The sequence below is a fragment of the Denticeps clupeoides genome, chromosome 20 (genome assembly GCF_900700375.1).
Source record: "Denticeps clupeoides chromosome 20, fDenClu1.1, whole genome shotgun sequence".
Taxonomy (NCBI): Eukaryota; Metazoa; Chordata; class Actinopteri; order Clupeiformes; family Denticipitidae; genus Denticeps; species Denticeps clupeoides.
In genome coordinates, this window is record NC_041726.1 from 15,093,479 (window position 1) to 15,109,204 (window position 15,726).

A 15,726-nucleotide genomic window follows, 5' to 3' on the forward strand; every position below is an offset into this window, starting at 1 on the left:
CCTAATGAAGGCAACAGAGCAGTCGACGCAGAAACAAACATGCCAATTATGGGAGTGTGGCTAACACAGTCAGGAAGGACAATTAAGAAAATGGACACTGGTGGTGTGGTGCAGTAATTACCATGCAGTGTGAGAGGCTATTGTGCTCCATTGCTATCTACAATGCTGGTATTGTTGTATTGTTAAAGTTGTGTTAAAACCCTTAAACTTTAAATGTATGAGTACAGATCCAAGGGCTTGGCAATATAGCGTAGATAAGGCACCTGATTTACAATTATAATTGAATTCAAGAGGCAAAACCATTATATCGCAAAAGTTTTTTGCGATGTATTTGAACTTTAAAAAAAGCACACCGTTTAAGGACCTAGAATGTATTTTCAAAGTGGTGTGGGGCTTGTAACATCCAAGAGGCCCTTTAGGATTTACATAAAAAGATGAAATAATAGTTATAAGCAAAGTTTAGAATCCCTAGAGGACAAGCCATTGTTTACAATAAGAGATGTTAACATCTAGGTCCTATAAAATAAATATTAATGCATTTGATCATGCTGCACTGACCACTACAGTTGTACAGAAATGTCCCTTAAAATATTTATTAAATTTAATGACCAATGAATACTAAAAGGTACAAGAATGTTTATAAATGTGTGAGAAAGTACTCAGCATTCCACATACTTGGCCGAGGGCGTTTAAAACCTCCCTGAAGTGATAAAATCATGTTAAGTGTGTTTTCCCCCTCAACCAGCGGTGTTCAGATGCTTACACAGGGCAAGACTTCAAAGTCACATTTTAAGCTATGTTTCCTTGATCTGAACATATTCCTGTCAGGCCACATTCTGGAGGTGCTCGGCATGGGAACAACAAAGAGCAACGAACCCGTTATCTTGTGATGCACTTAAGTGTATGTACATACGCACAAATATGCCAGCAAACAAAGAGCCTGTTATACATACAGTACAGGCCAAAAGTTCGGACACACCTTCTCATTCAATGTGTTTTCTTTATCTTCATGACCATTTACATTGGTAGATTCTCACTGAAGGCATCAAAACTATGAATGAACACATGTGGAGTGATGTGGAGAAAGTGTGTTAGCCTGTACTGTATACATGAAATAACGTTCCATATTTGTGACTTTGCTCTTTTATTCCTGTTCTCAGAAGTTGTGTGCGGGCATGAACTCCCAACATGGTCACTGTACATAATGCCAACTGCATGTATGTGGTGATTATTCATGTGAGCTGTAAATCTGTGTGTATTTAGGTGTGGGTTTGTGTCTTTGTGTGACAGAGACAAGTGTGACAAGTTCGGGTTCGGGCTCGGGTTTGTGTCTTTGTGTGACATAGAGACAAGTGTGACAAGTTCGGGTTCGGGCTCGGGTTTGTGTCTTTGTGTGACATAGAGACAAGTGTGACAAGTTCGGGTTCAGGCTCGGGTTCGGGCTCAATTTCTACATTTTAGTTGGGTCAGTAAAATGAGCGGTCAGCAAACACAAATTTCTGTGGTGTATAGTGCCTATCCTTTCTGTCTATCGTTGCCCGGTGATGTGTCATGAGGAGGTGAAATGGAACCGAGCCTCTGCCACACATTTCCTTTCCCTCTTAGTCTAAAACTCAAAGCCCGTGCAAAGAAAGCCGAGCTTTTAAAATGCTGTACTTGTCGGGACGGGCAAGTAGAAGAGTGTAAGTGAGTGAGCGAGGGAGTGTTTACCTCTTTGTCCATACTGTCCAGGTCCTCTTTGCACAGTGTGTATAACGGCAGGGACTCCGACAGGCTGGGCTGGCGTCTGCGCCGCGAGGGTCCTGGCTGTTCCTCGTCTCTGTCGGAGTTCTCGGCCCCTCTAAAAAAACACCAAACAAGCAAGCAGGTTAACAAAGTGTGAGTTCTATCTAGCAGCCAACATACATTTTTCAATTTCACACACAATCTACTATAAACATGCAATTTATAAAAAACATATTTCAATATTTTTTTTTTTGACAAATCAGAGACACATTAAGTAATTTCTCAGTGAGCACACTTGGTCTCACCCACACGTATACAACTTTATTGCATAAGTAGGAAAAATTCCAGACATCTATAAAGTGAGTGAATGAGTGAGTGTGACGAGATATCACAAGAGGAGGACTAGAGAGTAGGTGTAACAGCTGTGCTGCAAGGTGCTGTAAAACTAAATGAAATACGTCTGTAAATAAAAAAAAGGACAGATGCTGGCAAATCATTTTCCAGTTTATTAATCTAGGACATGAACTACACTTCACTGAGAGGGGGAGGAAGGCAAGGAAATGCTCACTGTTGCTCACTATTTTACTTTTATTACATTACAAATGAGAAAAAAATTCCAGAGACTAGACAGACTATCAAAAATGTATTTATTGAAATATTGTGGTCATTAAATCAGCTGTGGCATAAAGTGTGGAGCAATACAGACCATGAGTGAACATAAATAAATCCTCAAAATGGAGAACAATGATACACAAAACTGCACTTTGCAAACTTGCAGCATATGCCAACATTCCTTAATACCACGTTGCAATTTCTGTCTCTGTCTATTTCATATATTAGCAAAACAAAAATGAAAGACCAGAGGAACCGTCATAGATACCTCAATTTAATATTTGGATTAATGGATTATGGATTAACACAGTATTCACTTAATTTAGTGGAGTGATAAATGGATGCATGCGGCCCTTCCTAAGTTCCACCTACTCTAAATCACCTATCTTCAGGCTGGCTAGTTAAGCAGCAGACTCCCTCTTCACCCAGTCTTGTTAGTGAAGGCCCGCCTTGAGTGGTCTGACAGTTTGCAAAACGATTTGTGATTATTCTATTTATTATTAAAAAAATTTGAAATTAATAAAGGATTGTATCAGCACTTTGGACATTTTGAATTGAATTGCCAAATTGAATTTCCATTTGAATAAGTGTGCAGAAAACCCAGGGCATAAATGCAATGCAATTCAGTTAATTGTTATTCTATTTTTTTATTCAAAATACTTTGAAATGAACTTCTAATGATAACATCAGCACTCCGCACATTGAATTGGCAATTGCAAAATGTAATATCAAATGACATGCTCTGATTGAATATTGCATTGCCAATTGCCATATGAATTGCAATGTGAGTACACGTGCTTTAAATCTTCCATAGTAAAACACATAGGCAAAAACATTCAAATGGGAGACTCTCTGAGGGACCAACTGAATTTGTTCTCAGGAACAAATCTTCTCTCGCTGGCTTTGATTTATGGAAACGTCTGATCGCGATTCACCTCCTGTGAAAGGCGGACTGCGGTGTAATAACAGAAATAAGTACCACCGAGGTGTCTGTTCCAAGCTCGAGTCTGCTTTACAGGCCTTGGGATCTTCTTGCTGACTGGCACTATCGCAGAGATGGATTCTTCTTGGTGTTGGGAGGAATTGAAAAAACAAGAGCCAGGGCAGCATACGCAGTTGTGTATCGCACAACCGCGTTGTGCAGCTGGTGTTGTGCTGTGGAAGCTGATGGGGCAGTGTTATCTGCCTCCAGCCATCGATTCGGTGCTCCTCTCTATCGCTCATTTTCTCCCCAGACTGTGTGTTTGAAAGGGCTGCAGCTGTGGGCTGAAGGCCTGCGTGGAGGCAAAGTGGTAATGAGAGTGGGATGGTGAGAGTAGCCCCACACTCACAAATGCACTCACAGCAGACTGACTGGAATCAGCGCAGCCTGTACTTTGAAAATCGGTTCAAGCATAAAATAAAATAATGCAAAAATATGTGGCTCTACAATTAGCAAAGGTTTTGTTATGTTAACATTATTATTATTATCATTAATAACATTGTGGGGCAAGAGCAACTGTCAGTGCGGAATCCGTACCACTTGCCCAATTGGTTCTGCGCAAGCATGTGCAACGTTTAGGGTTGTGGCCACTTGGCGGGCTTGTGGCAAGCAGCACGGTCAAAGTAGAAATTTGTTGAACTTTGACCACTGTGCGCTGGGACGTATATTCTATTGGCAACCAATAGAATCGAAGCGCTGAAGCGTGCTTCCCCTTCGAGACACACACAAAAACCGGGAATGAACGAAAAACTGATCTTATCAATCATTGAGTGTCCAGAGATCTTCAACACAACATCATTGTGTTACCGGGAGTTTGCCATGCTTTGCCCATTCGGCTGAATTTGCGGCGTCGCTGCAGCTGCCTCTCTTCTGCCTGCCTCCCCAACCCCCCCCCGGGGGGTCACCAACGCTCCAGCCTCTCCCTCACTGACTGTGTCCAGCCAAACCAGCATGTCGGCACATGCATCAACCCTGACATTAACCCATGGAGCAAATTCTGGGGCTGCAAAATCGCAGTCGCATCGATTTATAAAACCGCATTTATTCAACAGAAGATCTTGAGATCTTGTCTAGGCCTACACCCACAGAGAATTAATAAATCACTAAGGGAATTTTTAAAGTGCGAGACAAGGAGAGTGAAATGATTAATGCATGCACACAATCTTAATTTATTTAGCAACTATATTAAATCATTTTATGTCCAAGTTCAAAATTCATTGAAGCAATCAATGAGATTGTTCTTTCATGTGCTGGTGTGTACAATGGTCACGCCAATTTAATGTACTTAATTATTCTTCTATACTATTATAACATCAAAGTTATGGCAAACTGATTTTCTGGGTAAACACAGAAAAATAAACAATAATCTTTAAGCTACTTTTTTTCGCCTATACATACCTACACACACACACACACACACACACACATATATATATACACACACACACACACACACACACACATATATATATATATTCCCCCCATATTCCATGTATAAACACTTTAAAATCCCTGATGTTGTTTCTGCAAAACAATTTAACATAAATTATATATTGACTTGCTTTCTGAATCATGTGCAATGTGAAATATTTAAGTACACAGAGTGTGGAACACACCAATGCTCTACCTGAAAGACATCTGCTCTCCATGCCCTGGTAGGGGTTGGGATGATCCCGTAGGTTGGAGGTAGGAGGATTGGTAGGAGGCTGGTGGTCCCCTTCGTATGAGCTTTCCTGTGACTGGGTCATAGGTGCGCATCTCAGGGGGTGGCAGAGGCATTGCTTTGGGCTGCACGGGAACTGGGTTAAATGGTGTGGTGGGTAAAGAGCCCAGGACATCAGGAAATGATGCTGGACTGGTACTCCTGTAACAAGGACAAGAAAAAAGTTAGAAATACCTGGAATCAACAGAGAATACAAATGTGCCTAGATTTGTGAAATAAGCTGCATACATGGTGTCTGCAGGTTTAAGAAAGCCAAATTTAAAACGTTTAAGGTCATTTTCAACAAATTTAAGACTCTGCACTGGTGTCATCAACTACATTGTCCAAAAATGAGTTTTTGTCAGCAGACACTGAAAGGGCCAGATGTTCTTCTAAAATACAGTATCAGTTGTATTTTATCTTAAGTAATATATTGTTATTTGATCTATTAATTTTCCTTCCAAATTTGAACAAACACATATTACCTGTACTGTAGCAAGCAAGGGGGCGACTGCAATATTTTTGGTTTCTATTTGTGAATCATTGCTGTGCGCATGCTGCAAGTGCACAGCACACAGTGACTGGTGGATTACTAACAGATTGAAGGATTGTTTCATTTGATTTATAAAAATAAATAAATGTAGGAACATACTTTTCCCTCCTATCTAGGCTATTTCTGATTCAGTAATATCAGAGAAGTTTTTAATATGAGAACAACTCCCACTCTCAGAACAAGTCTGCACACAAGTGCAGCATTTAGCCATTTAGCTCCATAGATGTCGGCAAATTATTTATATGTGTGTGTATCTGTGTGTGTGTGTGTGTGTGTGTGTGTGTATGTATATATATATATATATATATATATATATATATAAATTAAATTAGGTCTGCAGAATTTTTAAGACCTTTAAACTCTGGATTTAAGGATTTCTAGTCATTTTTAATGATATTCATGGCCTTAATTTTGGAAAATCTAATTTAGGATTTAAGGATACGCAGATACCCTGTGTGTAATGTGATTCAGTGCAGAATTAAGAGATTCATAAGAGTTACACAGCTATGCAAAAATACTTTCGGAAGAGTGCATCAGATGATGCTGAATTACAGGATCAGCCAAAGGCAAGAAAGCACTGCCCATTTTCTCCAAATTATGTCATTCCAAACATTAATTTGGCCAATCTGTGTCATCTGAAAAGCTGGGCTTAGCAACATTTTTGATTCTCCCGGTGGTAAAGGAAGTGGCCCCGTAATCAGAAGGTTGTCTGTTCGAATCCCGATCCGCCAAGGTGCCACTGAGCAGTTCTGTGCTGTGAGGAATATCCCGTGTGACATGACAGTTAAAACAATTGTTGCCTCTCCATTCCACATATCTGTACAAGACCACTTTTTCTCACTTGTCAAGTACAAAAATTCAAGTCAGAAAACACGCTGTGAGCAGCTAAGTCAGCGTACCTTTGTCGTTTTTGACCAGCTGATGATGAAAACATTTTAAAAAAATCTTTGGTACCAAATAAATCACTATGGGTGTAGTTTAATACATGTTAAAAGTTTGTTTGCATGTCCTGTACCACTTGGCAGTGTTCAAATGTATAGTTCCAAAAACGTTTCTGGGGTGGTCCTTTGATGCAGTAGCAAAAATGCTAAAAATTCAATTAACAAATTGTCTTACTGTGAGGAGACTGAGATTACTCTGTTACATTTCAGAAGACATGAAACCTAAGTACTTCACAAACTTAAACATCCATAATGAATGCATTTTGATATTAGCCACATAGCATGGTATGTAAGGTACCGTGTAGCAAAACATGCTAAGTTACACCTCGGCAATGTGTACACATAATGGAGAATGCACATGTAGGTTGTACAGGATTGGCGCATTCTTATTTTAAACAAATAACTTCTTTAAATTTAAAATGGACCTTTTCACAATTCCACTGGATTTTATTTCGTTCTGATCGATTTCATGTGCAGATATGCAGCAATTCAGCAGGGGCCTCAAAAGATGACTATACTTTTGGAACTATACTTTTGAACACTGTCAAGTGCTACAGAACGTGCAAACAAACTTTTAACATGTATTAAACTACACCCACAGTGATTTATTTGGTACCAAAGAGTTTAAATAAACCACTTTTTCATCATCAACGTGTCAAAAAACGACGAAGACTTGAATTTTTGTACACGACAAGTGAGAAAAAGCGGTCTTGTACAAATATGTGGAACGCCAACAATTACTACAGCAGTCCCATGGCGTAGGTGAACAACTGCTCCAGAACGCTGCCGTTTTGCAACATTCAAATGAACCTGAAGCTACAGCATGGAGAAAGAGAGCGCGCTTGTGACCTCTCACCTCTGTGTTCTGCTGTAGTCCTCTTTAAGGGGAAAGAGCTGCTCCTCTACCCTCTCCCAGCGCTCCAGGCAGCCCCAGAGCCAATCGGGGTTCACCACATACAGGTGCTTACAGCTCAGTGCCTGACGCACCTTCTCTGTGCCTGGGTGGGAGAAACGCATGCATACACACGCGCAAAAAAAACAAAACACAACACTCAGTCACGATTGCATTTCATTGCCAATCATTTTTGAGGTTTATCATTTCAGATTCCCTGATAACTTTCTCGTGCTCTAACCGAACAAGAATTTGCCGGTTCAGGATATCTGATGGTTTATGAAAGCCCCTGGCCACAGGGCTGCCGTCCGGCACCGTCTCATTAGTGCCGGCAGTACCCTGATCAAACGGCCGCTCTTCGCTCTCATCAACCGCCTCTCACTGGGCCCGGACCGAGCGACTGTGGTCGACCAGCCACGGCAATTACACAGAAGCTGCTGCCAGTCAGAAGCAGCCAGCAGCAAACCCACAGGGTTGAGCAAAGGAGTCGTTCAGGGAAAAAAGAAGACCGTGGGTTATTTTGTCTGCCCGTCTACTTCACTTTTACTTTCTCATAACGCTGAGTTCAACACTGTCTGTTTTTTGCTGGGATAGTAAGATCGAAAATAAGAAAACAGCCTGACTGCAGCAAAAAAATTTGTTTAAAACAGTTATAACAGAATTGTCCCCCTCCACACACAGCAGAGTTAAAGTTTTGCTCAATCATCACTTCAAAAACTTCTCACGGTCGGAAAACTTTACAACAATAAATAGTGATACATAAAATTGATGAATGTCTACAACATGGCTTAAGCGTTACTAATGGAGGCTTAATACGTTATGTTATTTCAGTTCAAATGCTACTAGTCATACATGTATGTTTTTCTAACAGTGTTTAATTTAGCTTTAATTTAGGTAGTTTTTCTTATTTCTGTAACGATTGGTATCTAAAAAAAAAAATGGAGGAACTTATTGCAGATAATTAAACAGCTCCAAACATATGAAGTGAAGTGATTGTCTCTTGTGATACAAAGCAGCACAGCACACGGTTCACATAGTGAAATTTGTCCTCTGCATTTAACCCATCTCCCTGAGTGAGCAGTGGGCAGCCATGTAAGGCGCCCGGGGAGCAGTGTGTGGGGACGGTGCTTTGCTCAGTGGCACCTCAGTGGCACCTTGGCGGATCAGGATTCAAACCGGCAACCTTCTGATTACAGGGCCGCTTCCTTAACTGCTAGGCCACCACTGCCCCATATTGAGAGGAGGAATTGAAATAATCCAGAATGTGGAAGCAGCAGGCACAGAGGCTGTCAATCATTGGCATCTGAACAGAGGTGCTGAGTGTGCAATACAATTCATTCGGACAGAGGCCCTCAAAGCAATGCAATTTTTACAAATTACATATTACATATAATTTGGCAGATTGTCTTTCAAGAAAATATTTAGAACCATGAAGTGAACACACGTGCTAAAACTAACAGCACAGTGCATGCAATTCAAGCAACAGAAAGCAAATTCAGTGTGGGGTAAATCCAAATGGTGGCATTAGTAGTTTAGGGGATGGGGTGCAAATGAGGGTTGAAAAAAAAAAAAAAAAAAAAAAAACCTGATTAACCTGATACGTTTAAAAATAAGGTCCCCCAGTTTTAATTTACAAAAATTAAAGAAACTAGAGGATTCCCCACCAAAGGGTGGTATATAGGCGCAAACTACATGAATTTGCGATAATGATACTTATAGCAATATAGATATTGATGAGTGATTGCAGCTGGGAGGCTGCAGCATTTATTACTGCGAACAAGGTGGTATTTCCCTGGAAAATCATAAGTAAAAATATGAGACATTTAACTGTATTAGTTAAGCAATTAAGTACTGAGGTGTAATGTAAATTCTAGGCTCAGACGAAAGGGATTTTTAACAACAGATCCTGCGGACTGACAATATATGAAACGGAAGTAACATTTAATTTATTTTCTCAATAGTTCAATCAGGCTTAACTTAATATAGTCATGCCTGATTTCCACATTACTGTGTTTAAGATGCTCTGCAGGCAGGTTTTTTTTTATGGCAGTGCTATGTGACTGGGGCTGCGAGGATTCAAAATTTTGGTGGAAGGTTGCCGGTTCAAATCCCGAACCACCAAGGTGCCACTGAGCAAAGCACCGTCCCCACACGCTGCTCCTCGGGCGCCTGTCATGGCTGCCCACTGCTCACCAAGTGTGATGGTTGACAGCAGAGGACAGAGGACAGGCAGTGTTTCATGACAATCACTTTCAGTCAGAGAAATAATCCCGGTTTAACGATTATTTTACGTGAATTGATTTCAACTGACAGGAAAAAAATGCGAAAAATAAAACTGATCTCTGTACATACCTATAGGTAGCACATCTACCCTTCATTTAAATGCAGTGGCAACATAAAAAGAAAACGTTAAACCTTTCTAGCTTTAACAGTTTGTAAGTCAGTTCAAGTCGAAGTGCAAAAAGTTGAGCATGTTCACGTAGCGATCCACAGAGAAATTCCACTCACGTGCTCGTATGGTCACCCACTTTATAAAACGAGACTCTATATTTGTGATCTGCAAACGCTTTACGTGTTTTTAGAAACCGCGCCTCTTTAGTGGCGATTTGAGGTAACTTTAGCGTAGAACCTGTTAGCCCCCTTTTATTTCTGCAAGCTCTGCAAATGGGTGACCTGTAGTCCTGGATTTCTCCTTTAGCATCGTTGGGGTCTGTTCAAGCGCTTCCAGGTAGAGTATTTCACTCGTTGGCCTTCGGTCAAGATGCCCTTGAGGTGTTTTATGCAGGTCTTCAACTCTAGTGGATTTTTTTTTTGGGGAAGTCACACCGTGGTTAATCGTCAAACCGGTTAATCCCTGCAACTCTAGATGTGACACGGCCCTAGTGTGGGTAGGTGGGCCTCACAAAGTTCTGCATCACTTCACTCTGTTCCACAAATAAAACGCAGAGTCAGGTATGAACGTAGCTCTGTGGGCTGTATTTTTTTGTGTGTGTACGGACAGTCCTGTATCCCTGCAGCCTCACTGTTTGATGGCTTGACACAGACAAACAACACACACCCGCTGTTTCCTTTCAAGACCGAGGGTTCGAGGCAGCACTATTCATTTCCATCAGTCTGTCTTTAAAGGCAATAAAATGAATTGCCCTCCCACTGTGGCCCCGTGGGGGTGACAGTAAGCTGCCACTCCTACCCCCGTCCTCTCCACATGGAGAGGGTCCCTGTTCCCCAGGCCCAAGGCCACTCTCATCAAACCAATAACCAGACTGCTCAAGTGCACTCGCGTGGCTGTGGCACCATGGCAACTGCACCGTTTCCTGCCTGTCTAAGCTGGCAGACTGCAGGACGCTCAGACTGCCTGTTAACCACGCCGCTTTTAGACTCTTTCAAATGAAGGTTGTTTGGGCCGATGTGAGCAGGAAGTGGCCATTTTTAATTTTCTGAGAAATTACATGACTCTCGAAGCATCATAAGAGTGATCTTTGACCCTCGGCAGGAAAGGTGGGTTAAACATCCTGGTACATGAATATAGTAAAATTATCTCCTGGATAATGCATGTAAACTAATCTTACTTTTTAGCCAGTAGTAGCCTAGTAACAAACTCCTCTATGAACAAGAAGACTGAGACCCCACTTACTACCACCGTGTCCCTGAATAGGACACTTAGTCTCCAGGGGGACTGTCCCTGTAACTACTGATTGTAAGTTGCACTGTATAAAGGCATCAGATTAATGCCACAAATGTAAATGTTAAATAACAAAAGCACTTTCTGCAGAATATCAACAAATTACATACTTTTCCCTACTAGCAATATGAGTTGTTTATGATTGTTCTCAAAAAAAAGACATGCAAGATCACAATATCTTTTGTTATTATTATTTTTGTCAATACCTTAGACGTAGCTCAGATCGCATTTTATGGCAAATTAATGCTGAAATAAATATTTATGTCTTCCCACTGTAGAACATATTTACGGTTCTACCACATCTTTATATGGCACACCGGCATGGTGCCTCTATATTGTTGGTTGGGTCCACACTATATTCAGTCTTGGTCACGTCCAGACTCATTTAACTCTGGTCACGTTAATGCTTCGTTATTTTCTCCCAACCATGTGGTAAACCGCAAGTATCATGAAATCTAATTAATGTGTGAATGGGAATTGAGGAAGTGACGTCATCCATGTGACAGAAATGGGAGACAATGTAATAATGCGATTAAATGCGAGGAAATAACGTATCTTCTTGTTTTAGTCACCGAAGATGAAGAGACATTTTGGTCTAGGTTTTATCTTGTAAACCATATTTAATCTGAGTTTTTATTAGTCAACAATATTGATATATGATATATGATATGATATATTTCATTTCAGAGTTATCGTCACATTACCAGCATTTACATCTTGTCATCATCATAATCACGTCAAAAAGGTTTGTTGATGAAGACGACACTAGTCCACACTGTTTTCCCGATCAGGTACCAACTCATAGCAGTCGAACCTGCTGAAGTCTATTTATTTGAGCATTTATGAACAAAAGTGCACAGTAACCCATTTATGAAAAATAAATTAACATGCTCTAGCTTATATTTGGAACAGTGTCAAAAAAAAAAGTAATAATTATGCACTAGTTTTTGGATTAACTGAACTGGGAGTTATTCAGACAGGATCAAAGTGTCAATCTGGGAGCCAAGGCAGCAAAAGCAATAAAAAAAAAAATCATCTCCCTACATCACTGTGTTACCATAAAACAAGATATCTCCATAAAAACAAGATGGGAAAATGCAATACAAAACCTTCTTTTTTTTCCAACCACTTAATAAAAACTCTTGACTATATGTGTAGGTCAAACTAGACTAGACTACAGAAGACTACACAATGGCAGTGGTGGCCTAGCGGTTAAGGAAGCGGCCCCATAATCAGAAGGTTGCCGGTTCGAATTCCGATCAGTCAAGGTGCCACCGTCCCCACACACTGCTCCCCGGGCGCCTGTCATGGCTGCCCACTGCTCACAAAGGGTGATGGTTAAATGCAGAGGACAAATTTCACTGTGTGCACCGTGTGTTGTGCTGGTGTGTATCACATGACAATCACTTCACTTTAAACTTTAAGACGAGCAGTGAACAGACACTACTTGCACGCATCTCTGCTAGCGTCATGGGTTCGTGTCTTCTACTGCTTTTGTCAAGCTTTTGAAGATACCAGGTGGTTTGTGTGTTAGCATCTCACCTGCCCGTGCAGCGATGAGGTGGGTGGTGTGGTTGGGGTCTTTGGCGTTCTGCACCAGACTCTTGCTGATCTTTGCGCCCAGGGCGTTGGCATGGTAGAATTCGCGCGTTCGCTCCATGGGGTAGTTGGTGGGGTACAACCCACTGAACACTACGTTGGTACCCGCCAGCGTCCGGCCCTTCAGCTCCGGGACGATCTTGCGGATGTCCGGCATCTCCTCAGTCTCCTTGCGAAGGTAGACCTCGTAGCGAGAGTAGTACTCGCTATGAATCCGTTCCAGGACGTCTTCAAGATAGATGAGGTGGTCGTCCTGGTCCCGATCCTCCTCGTCTTCATCATCATCTTCGTCATCCATGTTTTGGTCGAGCGACTCCTCCCCCATGGTGACGCCTGACTGCTCGCTGTTCTGGGACTCCGTCTCCGCCTCCTTCTTCTCTACGCAGCCATTTCCCAGCTCTTTCAGGCTGTCCTGCTCGGAGTCTTTCTCTTTCTCCGCCTCCCCTTCCTCCTCCGCTTTCGAATCTGGCCGCTCGCTCTCCAACGGTCCTGCCTTCCCCGACTCGCTGTCACTGTCGCTCGAAAGGGCAAAGTCCAAGTCATTTCCTGTCCGACTTGCCTTTGTCCGCTCCGTCCCCTGCTCTTTCCCCGACTCCTCAGTTGAGCCGGAAGGGTGTGTCCCATCCTCCTTTTTGACATTCACTCTGTCGATTACCTGTGACGCCTCATCCCCCGTCCCCTGTCCGTCCCGGTCAGCGTTAGTCCTCTCGTTGGCCGCGGATCCCTGAGTTGCCGGTGCCACGGCCTGTGGCGGCGTATCCTGCCGTGGCGCATGCCGGTCCTGTCCCCGTTTCCTGAGGCCATTTCGCTGCTCCTCTGAACCTGACGTTTCAGTGCTGTCTGCTGGTCCGCCTGCTGGACCTCCTGCGAGACACAAATACAGATGGGATCAGGGGATAAGGAAACTTACAAAGAGAACTTTTAAACCATTGCTAGACCATAGAGCACAATGCATACACAGGGTGCAAATTGAAAAGTACACACACACACACACACACACACACACACACACACACACACACACACACACACACACACATATATATATATGGACCCGAGTGACACACACAAACAAATAAATAAATAAATAAATAAAAAGTCACTCAGCTTTACTGTTCAGGCAGACTAAGAAGAGACAAACTGCATTATTTGACGCAAATGTCTGAACCAGTAGCACAAGGAGGGCTTCAACTGAAGAATTTTACACACTGCCTGATGTCAGACAGGGAACAGTGTTCTGTGATCGACAAATTAGACTGAACGGAAATCATAAATAAGCTCATCAGATCAGAACATTGCAAAAGGGAAAAGGTGAGGGAGGACAGCCAGAAGAAACAACTGGAGTACAAAAGAAAGACAGGTCACATACAACAAACTGTTATTAATGAATCCTGAACGTCCATGATGCGCCCCCTAAAAAATACATTTTTATCGCCTGCAGCAGTTCACTGGTTCACTCTCACTGAAAATGGTGTACAATTTGGGGGTGGGGTGCGGAACTCAGTCACCAAAACAACAGAAAATGCAGCAAAAGTTTGCCACGCTCATTCAGCATTCGTCGAGGTTGGATAGAATTTACTAGAACTGAAATTCCACTGCCCTACTATCTTGTCTGACTTCCAAGCAATGGGAAGCTATTCGTTTCTATGTGAGCAACCATTGAGTGGTGGTGTACAAGCTTGAGGCGTTGTGGTCATCAGAATAGGGTAAGAGTTAAATGTCAGAAGTTTAAGGGAACCATCTTCAAACCGCAGCTAAACTAGTGCTCTGTGGGGCTGAATTGCACTTCTTTCTTATTAATGTTTGAGCATGTGACATATTGACAAATGCCGGTTTTCCTCCAAAATGAAGAAGTGTTATGTGTGACATTTGTCAATCATCCTGTTCCGGGTAACTAAGATAATTGCATACAGACAATATAGCTCCTTAGTGGAGGCTTCGAATTCGGGGCTCAGCATGGCAGTGGTTTGCTTCCTATCTTGATTAGCGATCTTACCAAGTGACTTGGAAAAGAACCACCTTTACCTCACGTAGATGGTCCACTGGTGTCCCTCAAGGCTCAGTACTCGGTCCTCTCCTTTTCTCCCTCTACACGAGATCACTTGGTGAGGTAATTTCCTCACATTGACTATCCTACCATGGCTATGCCGATGATCTACATGCTGCTCTGCATGCCTAAATGACATCTCATCTTGGATGGCAGCCAATTATCTCAAACTCAAATTCCACCAAAACTGAACTAATATTCATTCCAGCAGATTCTTCACCACATCAGGATCTTGCTATTTACCTGGACAAAACACAGCTCTTTACAACAGCCTGCAACCTTGGAGTAACAATAGACAACCAACTCTCCTTCTCGATTCACATCAGCAAACTTTCCCGCTCATGTAGATTCTTTCTCTGTAAAAAAAAAGAAAAATTTTCCCTTTTCTGTCAATATAGGCCACCCAGATACTGGTTCAGTCCTCAGTAACCTCACGACTGGACTACTGCAACTCCCTTCTAGCTGGTCTACCACTATGTACCATCCAACCTCTACAACCCATACAAAATAAAGTAAAGTAAAGTGAAGTGAAGTGATTGTCACATGTGATACACAGCAGCACAGCACACGGTGCACACAGTGAAATTTGTCCTCTGCATTTATCCCATCACCCTGAGTGAGCAGTAGGCAGCCATGACAGGCGCCCGGGGACGGTGCTTTGCTCAGTGGCACCTTGGCGGATCGGTATTAGAACCGGCAACCTTCTGTTTAAGGGGCCGCTTCCTTAACCGCTAGGCCACCACTTCCCCATATTGACAGGAGGGACTTGAAATAATCCAGAATGTGGAAGCAGCAGGAACCTCAGTAACCTCACGACTGGACTACTGCAACTCCCTTCTAGCTGGTCTACCACTATGTACCATCCAACCTCTACAACCCATACAAAATGCAGCAGCACGACTGATCTTCCCAAATTCTCACACACCACCCCTCTGCTACGTTACCTCCACTGGCTCCCAGTAGCTGCACGCATCTGGTTCAAAATACTGAT

The 15,726-nt window shown here is 42.4% G+C and overlaps 1 protein-coding gene across 4 annotated transcripts in view; it reads right to left on the bottom strand.

Annotated features, from left to right (window-relative positions):
• ctdp1 (CTD (carboxy-terminal domain, RNA polymerase II, polypeptide A) phosphatase, subunit 1) overlaps positions 1 to 15,726 on the bottom strand; it is a 77,741-nt gene that overhangs the window by 53,100 nt on the left and 8,915 nt on the right. For 2 of the 4 annotated variants that reach the window (XM_028964762.1, XM_028964761.1), the window contains exons 8-11: positions 12,632 to 13,552; positions 7,372 to 7,513; positions 4,947 to 5,183; positions 1,711 to 1,840 (exon numbers count right to left, since the gene is read on the bottom strand). In XM_028964762.1, coding sequence (XP_028820595.1) covers positions 1,711 to 1,840; positions 4,947 to 5,183; positions 7,372 to 7,513; positions 12,632 to 13,552 — 1,430 coding nt within the window. Of the gene's footprint in view, positions 1 to 1,710; positions 1,841 to 2,792; positions 3,612 to 4,935; positions 5,184 to 7,371; positions 7,514 to 12,631; positions 13,553 to 15,726 lie in introns of those variants that run through there. The other 2 variants (XM_028964764.1, XM_028964763.1) reach the window with 2 other exon arrangements.